The sequence below is a fragment of the Microcebus murinus genome, chromosome 2 (assembly GCF_040939455.1).
Source record: "Microcebus murinus isolate Inina chromosome 2, M.murinus_Inina_mat1.0, whole genome shotgun sequence".
Classification (NCBI taxonomy): Eukaryota; Metazoa; Chordata; class Mammalia; order Primates; family Cheirogaleidae; genus Microcebus; species Microcebus murinus.
In genome coordinates this window covers 78,426,865-78,447,762 of record NC_134105.1, presented here as the reverse complement: position 1 = coordinate 78,447,762, position 20,898 = coordinate 78,426,865, and the positions used below count along the sequence as shown (strand labels likewise).

The window sequence follows — 20,898 nt, the reverse complement described above, 5'->3', positions numbered from 1 at the left end:
ATTTCAAGATAAAAGATTAATATACAAATGTAAATTAGTTTCCTATGTACCAGCAATGAACGAGTGGAATTTGAAATTAAAGACACAATACCATTTACATTAGCACCCCCAAAAATGAAATACTTAGATTCAAATCTAACAAAATATGACAACATCTATATGAAAAAAACTAAAAAAACTCTAATGAACAAAATCAAACAAGAACTAAATAAATGGAATGATATTTTTTGTTCATGGATAGAAAGACAACATTGTCAGGATATCAGTTCTTCCCAACTTGATCTATAGATGTGTACAATCACAATGAAAATCCCAGCAACTTATTTTGCGGATATTGACAAACTGATTATAAAGTTTATATGGAGTTTTGAAAGACCCAGAATAGCCAACACAATATTGAAAGAGAAGAAAAAAGTTGGAGGACTGCCACTACCCAACCTCAAGACTTACTATAAAGCTACAATAATCAAGACAGTTATAATATTGGCAAAAGAATAGACAGGTCACTATAACAGAATAGAGAGCCAAGAAATAGACCCATATAAGTAAATCAATTAATCTTTGATAAAGCAGAAAAGGCAATACAATGGAGAATGATGCCAGAACAACTGGACATCCACATGAAAAAAAAAAAAATGAATCTAGACACAGACCTTGCACCCTTCATAAAAATTAACTCTAAATGGATTCTATATCTAAATGTAAAATATAAAAATAACAAACTCTTAGAAGGTATTACTAACATAGGAGAAAGCCTAAAGGGCATTGCATATGTTGATGACTTTTTAGATACAACACCAAAGGCAAGATTCATGAAAGAAATTATTGATATACTGGACTTAATTAAAATTAAAAACTTCTGCTTTGCGAAAGACAATGTCAAGAGAATGAGAAGACAAGCTACAGGCTGAAAGAAAATATTTGGAAACAGGCATCTGATAGGGTACTTTATTGAAAATATAAAAAGAATGCTTAAAGTCAACAAAAATAACAAAGAACCAGATTAAAATGTACCAAAGACTTTAACAAACACCTCATTAAAGAAGATAAATAGGGGCAAATAAGCACATGAAAAAATGCTCTACATCATATGTCCTCAGAGAAATGCACATTAAAACAGCAATGAGATATCACTGAATACCTATTAGAATGGCCAAAATTCATAAAATTAACAATGCCAAATTCTGGCAAGGATGTGGATCAAAGGAGCTCTCATTCATTACTAGTTAAATACCAAATGGTTCAGCCACTTTGAAAGACAGTGTGTGGCAGTTTCTTACAAAACTGAAAACCCTCTTACCATATGATCCAGCAGTTATACTCACTGGTATTTAAACAAAGGACTTAAAAACGTATGTCCACACAAAAACCTGCACAAGGATGTTTATAGCAGCTTTATTCAGAATATCTAAATTTTGGAAGCAACCAAGATATCCTACAGTAAGTGTATTGATAAATAAGCTGTGTTACCTACAGACAATGGAATATTATCTAGCACTAAAAACGTATGAGCTACCAAGCCATTAAAAGACATGGAGGAAACTTACATGCATATTACTAACTGAAAGAAGCCAATCTGAAAAGGCTACATACTGTATTATTTCATTTTACGACATCCTGGAAGAGGCAAAACTATGGAGACAGTACAGAGATCAGTGGTAGCCCGGGGTTGATGGGGTAGGGGAGAATGAATATGTGGAGTACAGAAGAATTTTAGGGAAATTAAAATACTCTGTATGATACTATAACGATGGCTACATATCATTATACATTGTCGAAACCCATAGGATGTGCAACACCAGGAATGAAACTTAATGTAATTTGTGGACTTAGTGTGATGATGATTTGTCAATGTAGGTTCATCAGTTGTAACAAATCCAACTCTGGTGGGATATTTTGATAATGGGGAAAACTACACTTGTGTAGGACAGGAAGTATATATGAAATCTCTATACTTTCCTATTATTTTTGCTATGAATGAAAAACTGCTCTAAAAAATAAAGTCATATATACATATGACAAATGCTACTACAATATATATAGTTGTGGTCATGCTATTTTATATTTACATCATGATATTTTCATATATGCACCTTGGTTAGTAGCAAGTACTACAGTCTTCATAGGGATGAATCAGAAGGTTTAAAAAAAAAATCATTAACAATAGGCCATCCTTTCTTCCACATTTATTAAATGCACATTAGGTACTAGGCAATGCTGAACCAAATGATAAGAAATCAAAGGTGAATAAAAAATAACACATTCTCCCACTGAGTGGAGTAAGAAGAGAAGCAAGGTAAGAGAAGACAGTAGGATGAATAAATATCTATCTGTGATGCAGTGCAGTAGGACCTGGAGTAGACACAGCATACTTGAATACCCAGAGAAGATGGTGATTCTATCTCTAAAATCATTGAGGGTGGTATGATTGAGTTTCGCTCTGAGCTAGACCTGAAGGAGTAGAGAGGAAATATACTATCAGAGGTGTAGGATGATAATACAAGAAAAAGGATCAACATGGGAAAAAGAATGGAAGCCTAAAAGTACACGTGGGTGGGCAGGATATATAGGGGGTTGTTTGCTGTGTCAAGATAAGGGGCAGCAATATGATGTGGGGCCAGACTATAAAGGGTCAACACCACCCTATCATCAGCACTTAACATGTTTAAGTGGTCAGGAGACAGTGCATCACCATATTGGTTCTTGTTCAGTTGTTCTTCCCTCTGATTTTATGATTTCCTAGGCAATTCCATCCCCCCTCTAGCTTACATGGTATCCATGGAGCTACGGTGAAGTAACACATTGGCTAAGAGCAAGAGGTTAAGGTTAGCCTCTGAGAGCGAAGGCAATAAAAATTGACACATGTTGAATAAAATTCACATCTATAAAAGTGAACCCACACGTTTTCTATAAATGTTGATAAAGGAGCACAGAAAAATGTTTCAGAGCACAAATATTAGATCAAGCTTTGTAACTACTCTTATTATCCATATATCTGTTAATAATTATTTAACCTCTTGAAATTATTTTTTCTGTAATGTGGGACTGATAATTTCTATGCTGTGTTGTTCTGAGGATTAAAGATAATGCATGTGAAGTACTAAATGCAATTCTCAGCACATGCAAGTACACAGCATGTGATAGTTTTTTTTGCTATACTTACTAAAAGTGGCATCAGTTAGCTTTTGCTACATAACAAAACACCCCAAATTTAGGATTGAAACAACTGTGAATTTACTTCCTGTTTGTTCATGTTAGCAATTTGCTTAACTGGATTATTCCGTGTGGTCCTTCTGTTCTCAGCTGGTCTTACTCCATCTGTGGTCAAGTTCCAGGTGGGCTAGGAGCTGGTTGGTCTAGGATGGCCAGCCTCAGCTTGATGGCTCATGCCTGTGTCATGCAGCCGCTCATCCTTCTGCAGGTGAGGCCGGCTTGTTTCCACAGCTAGGTAGGATTTTAAGACAGTAAGTAGATGAACACCAGGCCTTTTCAAGTCTTGGCTTAGCACTGACACAATTTTAATAGCACTTCTGCTATTAAAACAAGTCACAAAATCAGCCCACACTCAAGGGTTGGGTAAATAAACTCCACCACTTGATGGGAATAGCTGCAAAGGGACATGGAAACAGAAAGGGAACACGTTCTTTCAAACAATCTACTAAGAGAGGATTGAGGACATAAAATCAACTAGAATCTCTAACGTAAATTGAAGGGATAGGAAATCAATATGGTATAGTCTTGATTTAGTAGAGAGGAACTTGGAATCAAAAGACCCGAGCTTAATCCCTGCCTCTGATATTGATTAACTTGACCCTGGTAAAGTAACTTGAATTATCTGCGCCTCATTATTCTAGGTATAAAGTTCTCTGAATTCAAAGTTATTGTGGGGAATAAATGAGATAATGTATGTAAAAATGTATATTTAAATGTAAATATAGAAACAAAAATAAGGGATTGGTTTTTGTTATAAAAATACTTTGTAAATTATAAGAGAGTTTCAAATCCCTTATCTTGTATCACCTATCTATCCTTCTCATTCTCTTTGTAAAATGTAGAAATGCTTAGATGTGGATATTGGAATTGGTAATAAAAATGCACATTACTTGGATTTCTTTTCTCACCTATGTTAATATTCCTTTAAGGCAAACATTTATTGAATCCCAATTATGTATAAATTTATAATACTAGGTTCTAAAGATACAGAGATGAAAAATTGAGCCCTGTCTTCCCAAACTTTAATCATCTTAAAATATATATACACAACAGTTGAATACAATGTAACAAATTTTATAGCAGACAAATGCAAAGGATCCTGAGGGATCTGAGAAGTGGGGTGCCTGACACAGGGCAGGAATGGGAAACAGAGAAGTCTTCCTAGAAAGTAATTTGAAATAAGGAGCAGGAATTTGGTAGACAAAGATCTAAAATTCAAATCCAAATGTTCAGCTGATTATAAACCGTTCTTTTAGTCCCTTCTCTGCCTAAAACTCGTTCCTACCTATGTATCTCACTTCATTTCCCCCAGAGTCAGCCAGATGGAACTGAGATTCCTTAAGTTATAGCACATTCCTTAAACACAGCATCCTGTGCTTTTGCTGTTGCTGAACACTGTACTTGCAGCACTCTAACTCCTTTGTCTTTCTAATCAATTTCCAATATAGGCATACCTCATTTTATTGTGATATGTTTTTATTTTTTATTTTTTTATTTTATTTTATTTTTTACAAATTGAAGGTTTGTGGCAATCCTGCATCGAGCATGTTTATTGACATCATATTTCTAACTGCATATGTTCACTTATGTTTCTGTGTCACATTTTGGTAATTATTGGAATATTTCAAACTTTTTCATTATTATTCCACCTGTAATGCTGATCTGTGATCAGTAATCTTTGATGTTACTATTGTAATTGTTTTTGGCTGCCAGGGACTATACCCATAGAAAATAGCAAACTTAATCCATAAATGTTGTGTGTTTTCAGACTGCTACACTGACCAGCTGTTCCCCCATCTCCCTCCCTCTCTTCAGGCCTCCCGATACCCTGAGATACAAAAATATTAAAATTGGGTCAATTAATAATTCTAAAGTGGCATTTAAGTGTTCAAGTTAAAGGAATAGTTGCATGTCTTTCACTTAAAAGCTAGAAATGATTAAGCTTAGCAAAGAAGGCATGACAAAAGTTGACATGGGTCAAAAGCCAGGCCTCTTACACCAAACAGCAAAGTAGTGAATGCAAAGAGAAAGTTCTTGAAGGAAATTAAAAGTGCTACACCAGCGAACACACGAATGATAAGAAAGCAAACCACCTTATTGCTGATATGGAGAAAGTTTTAGTGGTCTAGATAGAAGGGGAAACCAGCCATAACATTCCTTAAGCAAAAGCCTAATTCAAGTAAGACACTAACTTTCTTCAATTCAATGAAAGCTGAAATACCATGTTTCCCCAAAAATAAGACAGGGTCTTATATTTATTTTTCCTCAAGAAGATAACCTAGGGCTTATTTTCAGGGGATATGTTATTTTCCCCTCAAAACCTCAGCTTGCAGCACACAAAGGATGGCCAGGACCTGACAGGGGGAGCCAACCTTGTTGGTGGGGCTGCCCACACCTTTCCCATCACCTGTGGGATAGTAGCTGTCACAATGGGGCAGATGAGAAGGGCTGCTTCTCTTCTTTACCGCTCTGCAATGAAATGCATGGGTTGTGCAGATAAGCTGTGTAGCCACGCCCATCACTAGGTCTTATTTTCAGGGTAGGGCTTATATTGAGCAAATGCACAGAAGTCCTGCTAGGGCTTATTTTATGGGTGGGTCTTATTTTGGGGGAAACACAGTAGGTGAGAAGCCGCAGGAAAAAAAAGTCTGAAGCTATCAGAGGTTGGTTCATGAGATTTAAGGAAAAAAGCCATCTCCATAACATAAAAGTGCAAGGTGATGCAGCAAGTGCTGATATAGAAGCTGCAGCAAGTTATAGAAGATCTAGCTAGGATAGTTGATGAAGGTGGCTACACTAAACAACAGACTTTCAATATAGATGAAACCACCTTATTTTAGAAGATGCCATCTAGGAGTTTCATAGATAGAGAGGAGAAGTCGTTACCTGGCTTCAGAGCTTCAAGGGACAGGCCAACTCTCTTCTGACTTTAAATTGAAACCAATACTTGTTTACTATTTTGAAAATCTTAGAGCCTTTAAGAATTTGGTAACTTTACTCTGCCTATGTTCTATAAAAGGAACAAAACCTGGATCACAGCACATCTGTTTATAGCATCATATACTGAGTATTTTAAGCCTACTGTTGAGACCTACTACTGAGGGGGAAAAAAAAGATTCCTTTCAAAATATTACTGCTTGTTGACAATGAGCCTGGTCGCGCAAAACCTCTGATGGAGATGTACAAGGAAATTCATGTTGTTTTCTTGGCTGCTAACACAACATCCATTCTGCAGCCCATGGATCATGGGGTAATTCTATATTCCATAGGGCTATGCCTGTCATTGATACTGATTTCTCTCATGGATCTGGGCAAAGCCAATTGAAAATCTTCTGGAAAGGACTCACCATTCTAGATGCCAGTAAGAACATTTGTGATTAATGGGAGGAGGTCAAAAGAGCCACAATAACAGCTATTAACACATTAACTTTGAGAAAGTCGATTGCACTCTTATGGATAACTTTGAGGGGTTCAAGACTTCAGTGGAGGAATTCATCATAGATGTGTTGGAAATAGCTAGAGAACTAGAATTAGAAATGGAGCCTAAAAGTGTGATGAATTGCTGCCATCTCATGAGAAAAATGTGAGCGAATAAGAAATTGTTTCTTATGGATGAAGAAAGAAAGTGGTTTCTTGAGATAGAAGCTACTCCTGGTGAAGATGCTGTGAACATTTTTAAAATAACAACAAAGGATTTAGAATATTTTATAAGCTTAGTTTATAAAGTAATGGCAGAGTTTGAGAGGATTGACTCCATTTTTGGAAGAAGTTCTACTGGGGGTAAAATGCTATCAAATAGTTCATGCTACAGAGAAATCTTTGGTGAAAGAAACAGTCAATTGATATGGCGAACTTCATTGTCCTCTTATTTTCAGAAATTGCACAGCCACCCCATCCTTTAGTAACCATCAATATGATCAGTCAGCAGCCATCAACATCAAGGCAAAACCCTCCACCAGTAAAAAGTTTATAACTCAGAAGGCTCAGATGATTTTTAGCATGTTTTAGCAATAAAGTATTTTTAAATAATGTATATACATTGTTTTTAGACATAATGCTATTATATATACAATAGACTATAGTATAGTATAATCATAACCTTTATATGCCCTGGGAAATAAAAAAATTGTGTGACTTACTTTATTGCAATATTTGCAGTGGTCTAGAACTGAACCCACAATATCTTCAAGGTATGTTTGTAAATACCCCGTGGGTGATTTCATAGTTGGTTAAATGTCACTTTTGCATGATGCCTTCCCTGATTCACACAGGTATAAATGTTCACCCTTTTCTTTGCTCTCAGTATATTCTGTTTATTAAACTATAATTATTTTCATATCAATTTACATGTGTCTCTTTTGTTATACCATATGCTCTGAGACCACAGGGCCCATTCCTTATTCATTCAGACAAAAAGAATAGATGGAATAGACACATGATCAACAGAATCCAGAATGCATATTACATTCAAGAGGCAAAGTAATTCATTGTGGTCAAAGCAAAAGTTGCGTGGTGGTCTTGTATAGTCTCTGAAAGAGCTGGATTTTATTCTAAAATTGGATTTGAAGTCGAAGGATGTTATGAGGTTTGTCTCTTTAGAAGGATTTATTAGATGACATAGGCTAAAATCAGAGATGGCTAATAAGGAAGCTTCTACAGTAATCTAGGGGAGCATTCCTGAGGATCTTAAGAGCATCATGATGAAGTGCCTGGACTACTTATAAGAGATATTTGGGAAATGGACTAGAGCAGAACTTCTCAAACTTTCCTGCTTTTAGTAGCACCTCGAGGTCCTTGAAAAACTCTAATGCCTGGGCTTCATTCCATACAAAGTAACTCAGAATTATTGGGGTTATTTTTTTAACTCTTTAGGTAATTTAAATGCTCACCAAAATTTGAGAATCAGTGGACTAGAGAGTAGTACTTGGTGAATAATTGGATGTGGGTGATGATAGAGAGAAGAAGAAAGGAAAACTAGTTTTCTAACCTGGGACAGAAAGGCAGAGCATAAACATATTTAGTGTGGAGAAATAAAGAAATTTAGGATGGAGAAATTTGTTTGTTTTTTTGCCAATTGAATTTAGGTGCTATACAGTTCTTGCACTTAGGAGAAAGATGCAGGTGGTGTACATTCTGAATTTTCTGCAAGTAGATATTATTTAAAATCATTAAGAAAATGATGTCTAATAAATGTGTATGAAGCAAGACTAAAAGAGGACCATGAGTGGTCTCTGAGCGCATCAACATGTAAGAAGTGGGAGAAGGTAGGAAAACAACTACGACAATAGGAAAAGTGGTATCTCCAAAGCTCAGGTAGAAGACAGTTTTAAGAAGCTGGAGATGATTAATAGTCTTAAGTGCTGAAGAGAGTTCTAGTAAAGCTGTGAGCTAAAAAGCATCTAATATATTTGGCAAGGTCACTATTAACCTTGGGGAGATCAGTTTCTAAGCACATTGGAGACAGAAACTAGATAAAAATACATCAAGGAGCGATCAAAGGAAAGAAAAAATCAACAGTTATTATAGTTCCTAAAGTGATCTACAGTGGTTGTTTTTGTTGTTGTTGTTGTTTTGTTTTGTTGTTTGCTTGTTTTTCTATGTTGTGGAAAACATCTCTGATTTTTTAGGGAAACTGTCTGTATATTGTTTAACTTTAAATATGACTTTTCTATGTTTGAAATAGTTATATAAACAAGACATTTATTAGTCCCCAAATAAACCAAAATTGATGAATTTTAAAATAATTTTAAAAGACAACTTGTAAGAATACTAGGTTCGTTTATGACAATTAAGTAAACAATGAGCAAATAAAATTTGAAAAGCTTATGAGTTTCATTTTAAATGTCCTATAGTTAATGTGTACATTTCAGGAAAATTGCACCAATCTCACTTTCAATATATTTGAACGATGGCATAAAGTACATTTAAAATTTGAATGCTGTAAAGTTAATTAACATTTAATAAATATATTTTCTTAGTTTAAATATCTTTGAAAATCAAATGTCCCATGCTATTTTTCTCATCAATATAATCCCCATAGTGTAGGAATTATTTTGTTAAATTGTTTGACAAAACCTAACTTGGCTACTTGTAATTTACAGTTGTTCACCTTTGTCACTTGGCAGTTTTTTCCCTACTAAAAAATTTAGATTGTCTTGAAGCTGAATTGTTGACTGGATTTCCAATGTAGTTCACAGTACGGTTACAGAATACCAAAACAGTGTTGTCAATGTGTGTTTTAAAGCATAGACTCTAACTTAATGGGAATTTGACAAGACAGCCTGCTTGTAATCAATTGGAAATTTTATGTTGTTCTTCAATTTTTAATGTGTAAACTTTATTGTAATTCAGTTTGAAAAGCTACTTAAAATAATTTTATTTTGTAATGAAATAGAATTATAAAAACAAAAAATTAACCATTAATTTTGATTCTTTAATTTAGAAGTTTCAAAGGATGACAGTGGAAGCCATTTAGCACTATTTTAGTTTTTTTCAGAATAAGCATCCATTTGTTGTTTTTAACCAAAGTATTTTTTCAGGGAGGAAAAAGTATGGAAAATTTGATTCATAAATGATTACAGTTGGCATTTTATATGGTTTAAAATTTTAATGTCTTAAGGAAATTAGATGTTTACATGCATATGCATTTTCTTAAGTTGTATTCATTAGTCAAAATGAAAGTCAACATTATGAAAAACTCCATTGTAAAAGTATTCTCTACATAGCAGAGTTCACTATAAGAATGGTTATTCATGAAACACATCAAATTTTGGTGACTGAAGCATCAAAAAGCATCTTTAAGATATTTCTCAACTCTAAGACAATCTGTAAAACCTGTATTTATGTTCAGCCTTATAGAGGGGACTCTAATCTATATTCTAATTTTGTAAATCATCTTATCCTGTCACTTTTACTAATTAATCTTATTTTTCAAAAAATTTATTCACACTGATTAAATACATCCACCTTTTTGGCCTAGTAATTATACCATAACCCAGTAAATTTGCTTTCCCATCTTCTTAGAGACTATCTCATACTTTCGTCTCTCCCTTATAATTCCAAACCTCTGTCCTATTCTCTTTACTCTCAGCATGAGACCTCACCTTCTCTTCATAAAGAAAATTCAGACACCAGGAAAAATGATTTTACCTTTTCCACACCAAATCTGGAAACCAAACTGTATCCATAACCATTTTTCTCTCTCTACTCCTCCTTTTCATTCTAATAACTAGAAACAATGCCTCTGCCGCTCTCAAAGGCCACGTTCTCTACTTGTGCTCTGGATTCATCAGCACCTCTTGCCTCAAAAGTTTCTCCCTCTTCTTCAGATCATTTCTACTGGCCTAAAAACATACTAAAAGATGGTTTGTTAAAAAAAAGAATCTCTTACTAGACCTCCCATGACCCTTTATAGGCTGCCTCATTTCTCTTTTTATTAGCCCAACAAAACCTTTGGAGAGAGTTGTGTTTTGCCTCTCACTACTTCTTCATATTCTATTCCCTGAATCCATTCCAGTCTGACTTCTGTTCCTGCTGCTTCACCAAAACCCCTCTTGTACAGGTTGCCAATGAAACACTCATAAAAGCACTCATTACAGTTGATTGCTCTTTGCTTTTACAAACCCTTCCTTCCCTGGGCATGACACCAAATTCCTTTGTATTACCAGGGAAGTCCTGGACCCTTTGTTTTGCTCTAGCTTATTCTCTTCCTTTTGTGAATTCACCTAGCATGGTGACTTCAAATGGTACTATATGATGAAGTCTCTAACATTTTCACTTTTGTCTTTAACCTCTTTAGTGAATTCTGGACTGTATATCCAGTGGCACAACTGATGTCTTCACTAATGGTATATGTGGACATTTTATATGTCATATATTAAACTTGGACCTCTTAATATTCCACCACTATTTTCTTCACTAGGCATTGTTCTATCTCAGTAAATTGTCTACCTTCCAAAGTTCAGTAGTTCAAGCCAATAATCTAGGGATCATTTTTAATTTATACTTTTCTCTGTGCCCCTCTGAATCTAACCATTCACCAGTCTTGTGGGTTCTAGCTCAGAACTGTCTGTTTCTCTGTAGCTCGATGGATATTATGCAAGCCACATTATTTCAACATAAATGGACTCCTTGCTTTCACCCTTAACCCCTTATTCCATTCCCTATAAAGTAGTAGTTAGAAGCATATTTTGAAAATGTAAGTGAGATAATTTTATCACCTTCCTTTAAACCTTTCACTGTCCTCCTATTACACATACAATAAAACCCAAACTCCTACAGGGTTAAAAGATCCCAGAGATATGGCTGTTGCCTACTCCTCTCATTACCTGTCATTTTATTCTTGTCCTATCTCCAACCATACAGGCCTTCTTTTTTTCTTGAACATATCATGCCCACTCCTACCCCAAGTCTTTGTATGTGCAGTTACCTCTACCCATAATGCCATCTTGCATTCATTTCCCCATTCCATTCTTCAGTATGAGGTGCCTTTTTTCTCTCACCTCTGCTCTAAGAGCCCTTTACTATCTGATAGGACTCCATGTACCCCAGTGATTCTATGTCATGTTCTCCCCTATTATTGCCTAATGATAATATTCTTAACCTAGAAATTGTCATATTAATGTATTTTTTACTTGTATGACTGTTTTCCTCCCCAAAATGTAAGCTGTAGGAGGTTAGGGACTTTTTCTGTTTTGTTCATCACTTCTGAATTAGAACAGTTACTGGAACATAGTAGGTGTTCAAGAAATATTGGTTGAAATTTGCATGAACGAAGACTCTAAGTCTATATCTTAAGTTAATTTTTGTGTGCCATTTGGTGCCTACCATAGCTAGTGCTCAAATTTGCTATTAATTGATTAACTGACATTGTTTGAATCTCCCACCAGATCATGTACCGTGAAATGTAGAATGGGGGCAGAGACAATTCAACTACAGTGTAGCATCTGGCTTTTACATATCACCTCATTCAGTAATGTATTAAAATATGAGCCATAAAAAAATGGAATACTAGAAATGGCATAAATTAAGTGAAATATTGATATAGACAAAGGTTACTTTGATTTAAAAATATGTTTCATTGGGTATTCATTTCTAGTAACATTACATGATGGTTCACAACATAAAAATACCCATCAATTTTCTTTATTCAAGGGGGAAAAAAAGCTGTCCCCTCCTGCTTGATTAAAAACAGAGCACAGCAAAACACTGAAGGGTCTAATCATCAAAGAAAGATTAAATTATGCCCACTGTCCTTTTAGTGTTAATATCTTTCAGACTGGCTCTTTGAGAAAATTCACACTCTCTTTTAATAAAAATTAAAATGGTTTTGGGGGTCATCTTTATTCCTCTGAAATAAAATACTATAGTATATTTTCAAAAATCATCCTTTGGTTTTAGATAACATATTTTAAATGTTGTACAAAGTTAAATTTAGTTAACTTAAAAAATTGCTTAGAAAGTTACTTCAAAAGTGACATTTTTAATTTTGCATGTAGTCATTGTCAGGACTCTTAAGTGATAGAAACAGAATATAACTGGAATTCTCTTAAGGCAAAAAGTTAGTATTTATTAGTTAAAATATACAGACACATTAGTGAGGCTCCTGGCCTTAAAAGTAGCTGCGATGTGGATTCTCTCTCACCGTCTTGCATCTCCACTTTCCTCTGCCTCTGCTTTATTTGTACTAGTGTAGCTAGCTTTGGGGTAGGGAGGTGGTTAAGTAAGCAGTCAGTGGTCTCTAGCAGTTCTGGACACACTTCATTCCAGTTTAGGGACCAAGGAGAAAAAGAATTTTACTTTCTAGCTTCACTGAAGGACTTTGATGGGAGTAGCATAACCCATCCCTATGATTAGCCCAGTGGGGGATACTTTTTCATCTTTGGGGCAAGAAGGTAGAGTCTGCTTTCAGAAGACGTGGAAAGGAGAACAAAGTAGTACTTGGTTGCTCAGAGCATACAATTACAACCTACCTCTGCTTAACATAGTGTATGTCTCCTACCTGTGGATACTCCTTAGTCAGAGGCCCCCCAACCATATCCAGCCACTGCATCCACAGGCATTTGATGGCATGGATTCCCAATGTCCTGGACGATTCTTTGGGTGATATTTATTTCTCTTCTTCAAGCTCAATTGTAGTGCCACATGATTCTCAGCAACCTATAGGGCAAATGATGATTTTAACCAACCCTGGCACAATCAATATAAATTTGAAGCAAAAATAGCTTTATCAAAATTAAAATTGCCATTTAGAAAAGAGGAACAATGTTACTCTTTAGCTGAGAGCATATATCATATCCTGTTGTCAGTACCAGTAAGCCTTGCTTCCCCAGCAGGGCAGTACATTCCTTTGGTCAGCCCATCTGCCTAGCTGGAGCCGGCCACCAAAAGGACCCTCCATGGCACACTGAGAGGGGCACTGGTGAGGAGCATGACATGTGACTGTTCTGATTGAGCAGCCACTTTATATTTGTATGGGGATGTGAATCTGGGAGTTATTTTGTCATGCTTGGGCGTGTCATGCTTTTTTGTGGTTGTTTTGTTGTTATTATTTTATCTTGTTTCATTTTAAGTAATAAAATTTCCTAAAAAGACCTGTCTATTGCTTGTCAGTTTCACCACTGGGGAACTAGCATCTAATGGCTAAAATCTTTTTTTCAGTCTGTATCTTTGTATCTGACTTTGCCCTTGAAGTTCTAGCAACAAGCCTCAGGGCTCTGCCCATTCCCTAAATCCTTAGATTTGCAGACTTTTTTTTTTTTTTTTAGTTTGTTTTTTCTTGACCTCTGCCTTGAGGCCACTGAAGACAATAGGAAACTGTCACCTGCCCCCAGGCTTCCTCTCAGTGGATTTTTTTTCGCTTTCAAAAGGGGTCCTTGATATCTTTTTTTTTTTTTTTTTTTTTAATGCAAGGGATACCTACACCAGAAGATATTACTTCCAGTCCTGGAAGATCTGTTGTCCCTTTGATACTCCTCCTTGGTCCTTTGAGTGGAGGGGGAGCATCCTGGAGCTCTTAGATCACTTGGAAAAGGCAGAAAGAGCGTCTGTAACTGAAGCAGCATAATTACACTGGTGACCCTTTTCTGCTTGCAAATGAGGTTGGAATTTGACCTTTCACTTCTTTTGGCCTTTAGAGAAAAGGCCATACAACAACTATTCTTACATTTTTCTCCCAAATACTCAAAAGCTGCAACCTCACTAGACACAAAAGTTGAATCCTAAACTCAACCAGCAATAATTAGGCATGCTTAGTTTTCTTCCCCTATTCACCACCTATTACTTTCTTCTCTTTGTTCCTCTCTCAGGAATCTATCCAAATCTGCTGTTTCTCCTGGCTTCTGTATTTCTGATCATTTTTCTATCTTTACCTGACTAATGTTCTGTGATTTTTCTCAGTGACTCAGATTCAGACTCTCAGTTCTTTTGCTTCCTCTTTTTAAAGTGCTCCCTCTCCTTGACCAGTCCCGTGTATTTTGACATCTGATCCAAGAGCCACACTTGCATCAGCCCTAATCACTCTTCCCTCCAACACCTATAATCATTTGCCAGGAATTTACATCAATTATTTATTTTTTCCTTCTCCAACCCATGATAATCATTTCTTCCTAATCTTCTTAAAAGGGTAAGCTGATAAAGCAACTCCCTGCTCCTAAACCTCTGGTGACATCTATTCATTCAGTCCTTGCTATGTGCTAAACACCTTGCTAGGTATTACAGGTAAAGTGATGAAAGATGCAGAGCAATCCCAGCTCCCATGGAGTTTATGATTTATTACGAGAAAAAAATTATCCCTCACATTACAGATAGGCTTCTCTCTCTGATTTTCGGAACTCTCTTTGATAGGGTCACAATTTTCATCTGACTTTCACAGCATATCTTTGGTTTTTTTTTCCTTCATAAAAATAAAAAGACTGTATGTGGTGAGAGCACAATGGCTTTTAAGTGGCCTCTATCTACCACTAGAGTCTGTGACTTTATGCATGCCACAAACACTGTATGTCTCCATCTTGTAGCCTTGAAATAGTAATGATAAGAAGTAATTACTGACATGTATTGTTTACTTACTCTGGGCCAGCAAAACCTTGTGATTAAACGCACAGACTCTCAGTCACACTGCCTGGATCTGAGTCCTGGCTCTGCTCCTTATTAGCTATCTGACCTTTATGTCGAAGTGCATGGGTGTTGTCATCCGTAGAACGGGGAGAGTAATATTGTGAACATAAAAACCCTTAAAACAGTGCATAGAACATCATAAGAGCTATATAAGTCTTAGCAATTTCTATTATTACTTTTTAATTATTGTTTCAGAGTATTACAGGGGTGCAAACATTTTGGTTACATAAACTGCTTTTGTACAGTTTGAGTCAAAGTTATGTGTGCCCATCACCCAGATAGTGTGCGTTGTAACCATTAGGTGTGAATCTACTCATCTCTTCCTGCCACCTCCCACCTGCTTGATTTCCAATTAGTTTTATTTCCATATGTGCACATAAGTGTTGTTCCATTAGTTCCACCAATTTAATGGTGAGTACATGTGGTGTTTGTCTTTCCATTCTTGTGGTTCTTCACCTAGAAGAATGGTCTCCAGTTCCATCCAGCTTAACACAAGAAGTATTAGTTTACCATTCTTTTTTATGGCTGAGTAGTACTTCATGGTATACATATACCACATTTTATTGATCCATTCATGTGTTGATGGGCACTTGGGTTGTTTCCACATCTTTGCAATTGTGAATTGTGCTGCTATAAACATTCGGGTTATTATTACTTTTCAAAGTAAGTCATACTAAATTTACATTTTACCAATCAGAGAACTAAATACCTTGTTGAGGGCCACACACGAGTGGTAGAGTCAGTGTTCCAACCTGGATTCTGGCTTCAGAGTACGTACTAGTAACTACTACTCTACATAGCCTCCATTAAAGGATTTCTGTAAGCCTGTAATTAAATCAATATTTAATAAAATTTAAAACTATAATACATTATGAATAAAGTATCATTATGTACACTATAATAAGTTATGACTGAAGGAAACACTATTTTTTTTTCTTTTCCATCACTTGAAACCTTTTAGCTATACCAGGAATTATATTAGTAAACATTTCTATGGCATTGCATAATTTAGACAACCCCTTCACACACACAAATTTATGTAATTGCCATTGCCATTTTTGGAGCATGGCAAGGTCAGTATTATCTCCATTTTAAAAACAGAATGCTGAGGATCACAAAAGTTAAGTAAGTTGCTCAAGTGTTCACAGATAGTGAGTAAAAAAGTCTCTAACAAGTCTGTAGCCCCGAATGTCATCCTGTGATTCACTATAATACCCTGCTGTTTTTTAATGATTTATTTTGCAACAGATTAAAAACTAATTTTTATCATATAGTTTACAATTATAAATGCATATAAGTATATGTTAATGTATCTTTGTGTATAACTGCATAACTACTTGAACTTATATTCTTTCCTTTTTCTTTGTAAAGATTCTGATTGCTAGCATCATGTGCAGTTACAACAAAAATGATTGGATGGAACTCTCCAAAAAGGCTGAGGTAATGATTTCTTTAGTATATATTTATTTTATTTCTTCTTTCCTATTTTTATTAGTTTTAAATAAAGAGCTGCCATGAAAAATAATACAGTAGAAGTAAAATTGAATTGAAAATGTAACTTAAAACATTTCTATTATAATTTGTTTACCCTGTATTTTCATTAAAATGATGGAAATGTAAATTTAAAAGGAATCTATTCTATAAAAGCGGCCCCTTGGATTTCACACACTACCTAGAAAATCCTTTATTCTCTGAATCCATACGCTCTTTATTTGCATATTAAGCAAACTGTATATTATGATGGATGCCATGATAAAATTTAATTCTGCCTTTGAGAGTCTAACTTGATCTTACCTTGCCTTTAGGCAAACTAGTTTGACAGTAAGAGAAGAAATTTTGAATATAAAAGTCTTGAATATTTAAAATATAAAAGGTTCATTTAATACTATTCTAGTATGAATACAGACATGCATAAAATAGTAGGACAGAATGCTCCTGAATGGAACACTAGTCAGCAGGTTTTCTATAATATAAATTGAATCCTGCACAAATGCAAACAACTAACCATGTGCCTCAAATTTGTATTTCAAATAGAAAAATACATACTTAAAATTATACACTTATGTCCATCATGCTGTCATGGAAAATAGTCTAGACGGTCTTAGCTGGGGTTTCTTGAAAACCTCTCAGTAATATAGAAGACTAAATCTAAAAATACTTATGAACTCTACATTATAAAATATTATAAAGCTCTCTATAGTGGCAAAAATATTGATTGTACATTTTATTTGGATATTTTAGAACTGTGAGGGGAAAAATTACTTCTGGGACTTAGGGGGGTGAAATTAAACATGATCAGTAATTGGCCTTGTGATCTTCTGTGCTGGGTCCATTTTATACATGTATTTACCTAATTGACCATGAAATCTTCCACAGAGCCTGTGCTTGGCGTGAGCTTTGCCAATTTTAAGCTGACTATGATGAATGACTTTATCATGCTGCTTGCTTCTCTGCCTTTCTGTAAGAATAAAATACTTAAAAAAATTATTTTTTTCAGTGCTGGACATTAATTTTTAAATAGGTAAATTTACTTTTAAAAAGTCAAAAGCTCAACTTGGAAACATGGCAATACCCCATATCCACAAAAATGAGAAAAAAAAAATTACCGGGCCTAGTGGTGCATGCCTGCAATCCCAGCTACCACAGAGGCTGAGGCAGGAGGATGACTTTAGCCCAGGAGTTTGAGGTTGAAGTGAGCTAAGATGATGCCACTGCACTCTAGCCCAGGCAACAGAGAAAGACCTTGTCTCAAAATAAAAAGTCAACAGGCTTTAATTATAAACAGACTAGCAACTTAGGTATTTTTCACATTTCATATCTTTAATTGCAGTTTTATTTAATATCACCTTCTAATCACTAGATAGCAAAAAATAAAAGAAAGAAAGGAAGGAAAGAAGAAAAAAAGAAAGAAGGGAGAAACAAGGAATGCCTTCCATTCAATCAGTCTGTGAAATTTCTCCACAGGAGAGCAATCTACATAACAAGAAAGTCAATCTGTAGATGATGTCAATTAAAAAATAAAAATCTTCACTATAATCTTGAATCTGCATTAGCCCAGGGGTATCCACGAAGGGACTATCCCCAGGCCTTCGCATCTTGGAGGGCAGCAGTAAGCAGCTGACTCCATCACAGCTCGTAGGGTAGGTACCCAGTAACAGTTTTTAGAAGCAGTATTTGTTTTTGATTTTATAAGCACATGCTTCAAAACAGATTAAAACAGATTTTCTTACAATAGAAGAGCCCACATTTAAAGTAACCAACACGCTGGAAGTGGTGGCTCGTGCCTGTAATTCCAGCACTTTGGGACACCATGGCCAGAAGATCATTTGAGCATTGGAGTTGAGACCAGGCTGGGCAACAGATCCTTTCTCCACAAAAAGCTCAAAGAAGACCAAAAAAAAAAAAAAAAAAAAGCAATATAGAAAAAAATGAAACAAACCAACAAAAACGTATTCACGCCAAAATTACTATGCCACCTGAAAGTACATTTATTTGGGGGGCAGTGATCAGGATGCAAAACATCAGAGGCATCACACTAGCACGCCAACTGTTTTAAGTTTAGCTGATGACTTGATGTGATGTCGTATATTATCTTTTAAGTTTATGAAGTTCTTCTCCTTATGGTAGATTAATTCTTGAATTACACAATAGAAAGTTGAGGAAACCTGCCAACAGCTTTTTACTACTGTATGTGAAAGCAATAATGACACATTTAGAACAGCAGGACAATTACAGCTCTACAAAAACAGGAAAAAACTAAAGATTGAGAAACTCTGTTAGAAATAAAATTTTCACAAGGAGGGGGTCATTATTTTTTGTTCGTTTCACCAAAAACTATCATATTATTTTACTATTTTGAGTAAACATTTAAGACAATGAGTAATTTAAAAAAAATAAACCTGGGTACCTTCTTAAAATATAGTAAATTCAATCAAATGAATACTGTTTGTAAAAGTTAATGTATGTCCAATCTGACTTCTTTATCAAACACACTGAACCAAACCTTCCTGCTTACTCTAACCCAGGGGTCCTCAAACTTTTTAAACAGGGGGCCAGTTCACTGTCCCTCACACCGTTGAAGGGCCGTTGGAGAATGAGGCGCACATTCCACACATGCGCACTGTGGGCCTGGAACAAGTCGGCTGCTAAGCAGGACAGGCAGCGGTGGCGAAAACTCTTGGAGGGCAGGATAAATGTCCTCGGTGGGCCACAAGTGGCCACGGGCTGTAGTTTGAGGACACCTGCAGTAACCTTAGAATGCACATGTTCATAATGTCTTCTTACACATTCTTCAACCTGGTTTAAGTTTGTCATGTTTTTTTGAGCTCCATGGAAAAGATACAGTCTCCAGGATAGATTTTCCAGTTCAATGTCAAATCAGTAGCATTGTTAGGCTCTGTCAATTATTCTTGGTCCAGGTATCTGATCACAGGCTCTCCTACTTTTCTGGAACATTGATAACCTATTCCAATTCCATGCAAAAAAAAAAAAAAAAGATTTATAAAGTGCCTACTATGTGTAGAGTCCTCGGGCAGGAAAGAGAAACAAAGGTGAATAAGACATAGCAACCAGATATATAGCAAATAGAGTCATTACTGAAGGCTCATATTATTAGGTCTTAAAAAAGATCTTGACTCCATTTCTTTCTTAATGTGTATTAGCATAGAAAACAGAGCCTGAGTGAGTCAAAGTTAATGTTAGAAGCTTTATTGAAAGATATAATATCAGATCAGTATTGCTGAATTAGGAATAATTAGGGGGAAAGGAAAGTAAATATTAGTATGGTGCATTACAGACCTGGCCAAAATTTCACAACGAAATAGAGCCATTTGCCCAGTCACGTGGGCAGGAAGCGGCACGTCATCCCGCTGCATGGTGGAATCATCTTGCCTCACAGCAGCTTCCAGGAGAGGAAGGGTGAGGAATGTATCTACCAGCTCCTTCCCTCTCCTGTCTCTCATTAGCCAAATTTCACACCACAAGGCTCTACTTTCCTCTGCATTTCTGCATTGTGTGCCTTGCCTCCTCTGGGCAGCTGCTTGGGAAGCCATATGCCACACCACATGGTGTGATGCTTCATCTAAACCCAGGATTGTAGGGAAAGGACAGAGCGTCTTGGTCGGGCCTGGGCAGGTGGAACTCCTGGAGCTCCCACATTGATAGGGACATTGGAGGCTTCATCTAGCCCCACTTTGACAGGGTCATTGGAGACTTCATCTAGCCCGGCTCTCATCTTGACAGAGTCCATGAGAGTTGACACTTACTATAGGAGATGTGAGGATAGCAACAGGGATTGGGGCTCCCCTTTGAGCTAGTTGCAAAAATCTGGGTGACAAGTAAGGCCATCAAATTTGAAAAAGTGTAAAATTGAATGTGGCCCAATATGCATCATTACCACCCTAATCTAAGTTTATCTACAATAGCTCCACTGATCTTCTTGCTCTCAATCAATCCAAATTCTTTCCATTTTTTAAAATTGTTTCCTAAATTCAAAACCCTCAATTTGACTGTTAAGTGCTATAAGGTTCGGCCCCCGCCTGCCTCCCTGGTGTCATCGGGGGTTTATTCTCC

The 20,898-nt window shown here is 36.1% G+C and overlaps 1 protein-coding gene across 1 annotated transcript in view; it reads left to right on the top strand.

Annotated features, from left to right (window-relative positions):
- Positions 1-20,898, top strand: part of DPYD (dihydropyrimidine dehydrogenase) — a 796,846-nt gene that overhangs the window by 508,477 nt on the left and 267,471 nt on the right. The window contains exon 15 of the mRNA XM_012791012.3: positions 16,699-16,767. Within this exon, the coding sequence (XP_012646466.1) occupies positions 16,699-16,767 (69 nt within the window). The remainder of the gene's footprint in view (positions 1-16,698; positions 16,768-20,898) is intronic.